Below are 6,213 nucleotides of genomic sequence, written 5' to 3' on the forward strand. Positions count from 1 at the left end.
CTTCATGGCTTTATTTTGGTGATTTCGAAAAGTGTATTGGTTTAGCCATGTTTGTGTGTTGTAGTACAGAGTTAGACTGATGGCCTTAATCTAAGTTGTCTTGTGTTGTTGTTGTTTGACTTGCATCCCACTGGGATTTTTGCACACAGCGTTGGTGTACGGTGTTTTTCTGCAATATTTTTGCTGTCTTTTCTTGGATTTTCTGTTTGCACTTAGTCACATATTCACTTTAAGATGTTTTTTTGTTCATGTTTTTGTTTTTTGTTTGTTGCGGTTGCACCCGATTCAAGAGCTGAATGGCTCACAGGGCTATACCTAATAAATGAACTTGAACTTGAAGAACCTTGACAACAACAACAAACGACAATATGGGGACCTCATTTGCCAGTAAAATATGGTAATTGGTTCTTTACCCTTCTATCTGGCAACAAAACTGACACCTTTTTGCAAACATGACTCCTTGCAAAAAGGTGTCAGTTTTGTTGCCAGATAGAAGGGTAAAAAACCAATTATAACAAACGACAACACAACACAAACAGATGACGTCACCGCAAACCATCGACAGCCATGACATCACATCACCGCGACCGACTACGCCTTTCTGACGTCACCGCGACAACAACAACAAAACCCTCACCGACAAATCCAACGGTGACGACACCGCCGTTCCATCGACTCCAACGATGACATCACGCGCACGCCACCGCCCGATCTCGTTAAACAAAAGGTGACATGACGTCACCGCAACGCATTACACCCCCCCCCCCCCCAGTCGCGCGCGGTGCAGTTTGGGACCCCCTCCCGCATGCGCATAAAACAACTCCATATTCTGGCAACAGCAGCAGGAGGCAGCAGCAGGAGACGAGGTGGAAGCAGGAGAAGCAGGAGAAGCAGCAGCAGCAGGTGAGGAGATGCGCTTGTGGGGGATGTTGACGTTGACCGACTGACCGCCCTCCCCCCCCACTCGTTGTTGTTGTTGTTGTTGTGTAAAAGCCATCGAGGGTGAGATGATGATGATGATGAGGGTGGCAGCGGCGGTGGCGCTTGCCGCGTCTTTGGGCCCAGGGACTGTGCCGTGTTGTTGCTGTCGGAGTAGTGGTGGTGGTGGTGGACGAGGTGGACGAGGTGGATGAGGTGGACTAGGCATGGCGGGGTAAGGAGGAGGAGGAGGAGAGGGGGAGACATCTTCCGATCGGCTGAACCTTTTTGTTGACCCCCAAGGATTTTAGGAGTTTTTTTTTTCTTATTGGAAGGGTTCGGGCCCGCGGGGAGTGTTTCTGGACGAGTGGTGGAGGAGAGAAGGAGGAGCGTTGATGAGGGAGGTGGACGAGGTGGACGAGGCCTGGAGCCGTGCTCCGTGCTCTAGGCCCAGGGGTGGCAGCAGCAGGAGGAGGAGGCGGAGGGGGTCTCGGGTCGCAATGATTGGGGCCTCGAGTCGGGGTCGACGACGACGATGAGGAGGAGGTTTTAATTTGGTCTCTCGCCGCCCTTTGTGTTGTTGTTGTGGTATCGGTTGTTGTGGTATCGGTTGTTGTGGTGGTTGTGGTGGTGGTTGTTGTGGTATCGGTTGTGGTGGTGGTTGTGGTGGTGGTGTTGGTTGCAGCTGTGGTGGTTATTGTGGTGGTTGCAGCTGCTTTGGCGGTAGTGGTTATTGTGGTGGTGGTTGGGTTGAAGCTCTGGTGGTGGTGGTGGTTATTGTGGTGGTGGTTGTTAATGGTGGTGGTGGTTACTGTGGTGGTGGTTGCAGCTACTGTAGTGGTTATTGTGGTGGTGGTTATTGTGGTGGTGGTTACTGTGGTGGTTGCAGCTACTGTAGTGCTTATTGTGGTGGTGGTTGCTGTGGTGGTTGCTGCTACTGTAGTGATTATTGTGGTGGTAGTTGCTGCTGTAGTGCTTATTGTGGTGGTGGTTGCTGCTGTGGTAGTGGTTATTGTGGTGGTGGTTGCAGCTACTGTAGTGATTATTGTGGTGGTGGCTGCTGTGGTAGTGGTTATTGTGGTGGTGGTGGTGGTGGTTGCTGTTGAGGCGAGGACTGCACGATAAATAACAAGGCCCCAAATTTGAGGCTCTTCATCTTTTCCCTGTGACCTCTTCCCCCCCCTCACCGCCCACCCTCCCCTGATGGCACTCGCGAAACCCGGGGACCCCCATGGCCTCGAGTCGTCGTCAACCCAACCTCAACCCACAGCACCTGTCCAGCTAAAGTCTGGCTCCAGCCTCGTTTCACTGAGTCTCGTGCTGTCATCTGGCACCAGCTGTTGGTCTTGGGCTCTGGTCTTGGGCTCTACCGAAAGAACCAAAGAGTAATTCCTGCAGTCACGAAAGTTACAAATTAAGATTGGGCTCTGGTCTTTGGCTCTAATTTCACAGTCCCCTGGACCTGTGGAACTTGAGTCCTTGCTTGTAACCAGGTTCCTCGTCGCGTGTACGGTGACACGGTCTGGTGTTCAGCTCTCACTACTCTCGTCTTGTTAGTGGTGTTGTTGATCCCTTTTTCCGGTTGCCACGGTCTGAGTTGCAGCCGCCAGTTTCCCTTGTCACCTGGGCTTGGGTTGGTTCCGCAGTTGAGACCCGAGACTGGGGTTTGGATCTGTGGCATCTCCGATGAGCGCGGTTGGCTACGTGACGGTGTGGAAGAAGTTCAGTGTACGTACGTCCTCTGATCTTGGTACGGAGTAGCTGGCCTTTTCAAGTCTGTGGTCACGACTACAACTGGTACAACATTGATAATTGGTTTTTTACCCTTCTATCTGGCAACAAAACTGACAGATGGCGCCTTTTGGCGTCATCTGGTCCAACCCATGTGAGACTAGGCTCTAAGGAAAGCTGTCTCGGGTGTGGACCAATCAACTTCAAGGACAGTGCACATTATCAGAGTTATGTCTTTTGTTTGTATTATGACTGCAGGTATTGCGGTCTATGCAAACATGACTCCTTGTAAAAAGGTGTCGGTTTTGTTGCCAGATAGAAGGGTAAAAAAACAATTCTATTTTTACTGGCAAAATGAGATTCCCATAGTGGTGCAACATTCTGACGCAAGGTATCGTGGTCCCTAGTTCCTGGCACTGGTTCCCTTGGACATTTGGCTGTCCATTCTCTTTGGTTCTTTCGGTAAAGTCACGTAGGTAGAAAATAAATTAAATTAAATCGCGACGTTTCGGGCGCAACACAAGCGTCCGTCATCAGGTGGGACAACCACAGCGAGAAACAATTGCTGACGTGGGACGCTTGTGTTGCGCCCGAAACGTCGGGATTTAATTTAATTTATTTTCTACCCACGTGACTTTACCGAAAGAACCAAAGAGTATGGATCCCTGCAGTCACAAAAACTTCAAATCTAGATTGGTTGTCGTTATACTTTGTCATACCTGGCCCTGCATCGTTAAGTCCATGTTCTTGGGTCTGTTTCCATGGTCTCCAATTTTCCATTTCCCTCTTTAGTAGACCTCTGATTTAGCACGGTTGGCTATGTACGGTGTGAAAGAAGTTGAACATACAGACAGTTTAACACGTAGTAGTAGGGCTTTGCGACCAATGTCCATAATCAAGCTTTTTTGGGTGAAATGCCATGAATATAAATGTGTCGTTAAACCCGACACCACCTGACACAGCCAACTAGTAAGGTTTGTCACGTAAATACAACATGCCAATTTGTTACTAGTTCAGCACACCGGTGTGTTGGAGAGCAAACCCATAACATTTACAATTCGAGTACTTACAGACCTGGGCCTTATTGTGACCTAAACTATTTAGTATTTTACCAAGTAAGGCCCACTGAGCTATGCATGCTCTTTCAGAAGCGACCTGGATAACGCAAATGATACCTCAACAAAGTGGCTCATCATCGTGTGGTCCACACCTGATCCAGACCAAGTCTGGACCAGGTCTGGATTGTAGGTCGCACCCAGGAGAGAGTGACGTCGTGGAGGAGACTGTTTGATGCGCGTAAACCTGGCAGTGCAGTTTTGGGCCTGGTCTTAGAGACCTTGGGGGAAGTCGAGAGAGTTGCGTGTGTGGCGCCATGGTGGCCCCGAGATGTTAACTTCCTCGCCTGGTACACGGGCGGTCGTGGGTTTCATCTCGACCCTGATGCCTGCTGTGTATTTGGAGTTTGCGTGTTGTGTCTCTCCTCGTGGTCGCGTGGATTTTTCTCCGGGTCATTCGCTTTTTTCCTTCCACATTTTAGAAACGTGCATTTAGAGTATTTGGCTGCTATAAAGTAAAATTTTATATGTCAATGCATTGAGCTGTCATTTTATAATGGGCAGGTCCCTTCTGATGGAGCGGTACAGCTCTGTAGTTTTTAGTTTATCTTCTCTGCGACACGCAAGGACAATTTGGTCCATTGTGCCAATGATACAGGAAAGCTTCTTTACAGGAGAACTGCTCTGTGTGTTTAGTTTGTTGACCCCCCCCCCCCGCACCTCCGACCTGCATGGTTGACTACGTGCGGTGCGAAAAGAAGTACCAGCGCACAGGAGGTTCCCTTGCCCCATTGGGATGTTTGGCAATTCCATGAATAAGTGGGTTGGCTTCGTGTGGGAGATAACCCAGCATGTGTCAGAGGTGTGGGGACTGACTCTGAAAACGACCGTCTGGACGCACCATTGGGGATCGCCCATCCAACTACAACCACTAAGGTAAAAAATAAAATAAAAATTAATAAAAGTAATAATAAAAATAAAAAATATTTGTTTTTAATTTTATTTCTATTATTACTCTTATTAATTTTATTTTTTACCTACGTGACTTTACCGAAAAAAAAAACCTCAGTTTGAATCCTTGCAGTCACGAAAGCTTCAAATCTAGAATTACAACCTCTAAGCTGGCTCAACTTGACTGCCACACACTCCAAACCCACAGTTCTCAGTCCCTGCGCCTCTGACCGCTGGCTCTAAGGCGCGGGGGGGGGGGTGTCACTCACGTTCACCAGGCACGCAGGTGATTTACCCTCGCGATCCCCCCCCCCCCCCAAGCCGTTGCATCGCTCGCGGGCGTTGCGATGGCAACACTCCAGCTGGCTCCAGTCCACGAGCTTATTTCGTAGCTCCATCTCCGCGTTGAACGGTGCCTTGGTCGCGTTTCCCTCCTCTTGGCTCGGCCATCGTCGAAGCGAACTCTCCTGCCCATATCCCACTTCTTCTTGGTTCTTTCAGGAAAGTGACGTAGAAGGGAAATAATAAAATAATAAAAATATAACATAACAAAATAATTCTCACGACGTTTCGGCCACAACGCAAGCAGCCGTCCTCAGGTGAAGACCAGGTCTGTCGGGGAGACGGCGTCATTCACCTACCTTTTTAAGCCCCTGTCGTTTCTTCTGCGGCAATTTCCCACGTTCAGCGCTGTCGCGGGTAGTGGGATGCGTTCCTGAAAAGGGCCTCGTTAAGCGGAAACAATTTGCCCGTAAATAATGTAGTGAAGGTAAAGTGTGGCGAGGCGCGATGTACCACTGCTACGCACCGCGAGATGGCGGGACGAGTGACTTTGATGAGTAACCGTTTGTCACTCATTTCCCAACGTCTTGTCTCTTCTCACAATTCAAGTTCCTAGAATCAACCCACCCGTGCCTGCAACATGGCTGCATCCCAGAGGTCGCAATCGGGTACCCGATACCCGTACCCGGCTGGGTACGGGTACGGCCGGGTAAGGGTACCCGTTTGCGACCCTGGTGCGGCCGGGTACGGGTAAGGAATCAAAACCCGTTTGCGACCTCTGGCATGGTGTCGTAGACTCTGGCCAGAAAGGTTGTGTGTGTGTGTACGTAGAACTTCATTCGCACCGTACGTAGCCATACCGCGCTAATCGGAGGTACGGGAAGAAGGACATAACAAACTAATACACAAAGCACTTTGAAAGAAATGAGTTTTCAATCTCGGAGTACGGCAGTGAATGTATTGCTCAACATTCCAAGTGACTGTGCCTCTTTCAATTGAATCCATCTGTGTGGAGGTGTTGGCTCCCTTCTGCACCCCACCGTGTATCGTGGTTTTTTTATCTCCAGGTTTCTCCGCTTGACTCTCAAATGGAGTCAAACTTTTTTATCGCGTTCCCTGCTGTAGCAGGACCCTCCTCCGGGAAGGCCTTGAGACTCCCTTTTCGCTCGTGGCTTTTCTGAGTAAGCGAGTCGGTGAAGTCATTGTTTTTCAGGCGAGTGCAGTCTCCTGAGGGCGGCGTGATCTTCATTTATTATTTAAAGGTGCAAGCGACTTT

General features: G+C 49.5%; 1 protein-coding gene across 1 annotated transcript in view; it reads left to right on the forward strand.

Moving 5' to 3' along the window:
• The window catches only part of LOC133358259 (kinesin heavy chain-like), a 24,171-nt gene extending 23,028 nt beyond the window's left edge, over positions 1-1,143 (forward strand). Inside the window, exon 7 of the mRNA XM_061576498.1 lies at positions 1,066-1,143. Coding sequence (XP_061432482.1) covers positions 1,066-1,143 — 78 coding nt within the window. The remainder of the gene's footprint in view (positions 1-1,065) is intronic.
• Positions 1,144-6,213: the final 5,070 nt, after the last annotated feature.

Source organism: Lethenteron reissneri, chromosome 61 (genome assembly GCF_015708825.2).
Source record: "Lethenteron reissneri isolate LAM-NWPU_2019-01 chromosome 61, ASM1570882v1, whole genome shotgun sequence".
Classification (NCBI taxonomy): Eukaryota; Metazoa; Chordata; class Hyperoartia; order Petromyzontiformes; family Petromyzontidae; genus Lethenteron; species Lethenteron reissneri.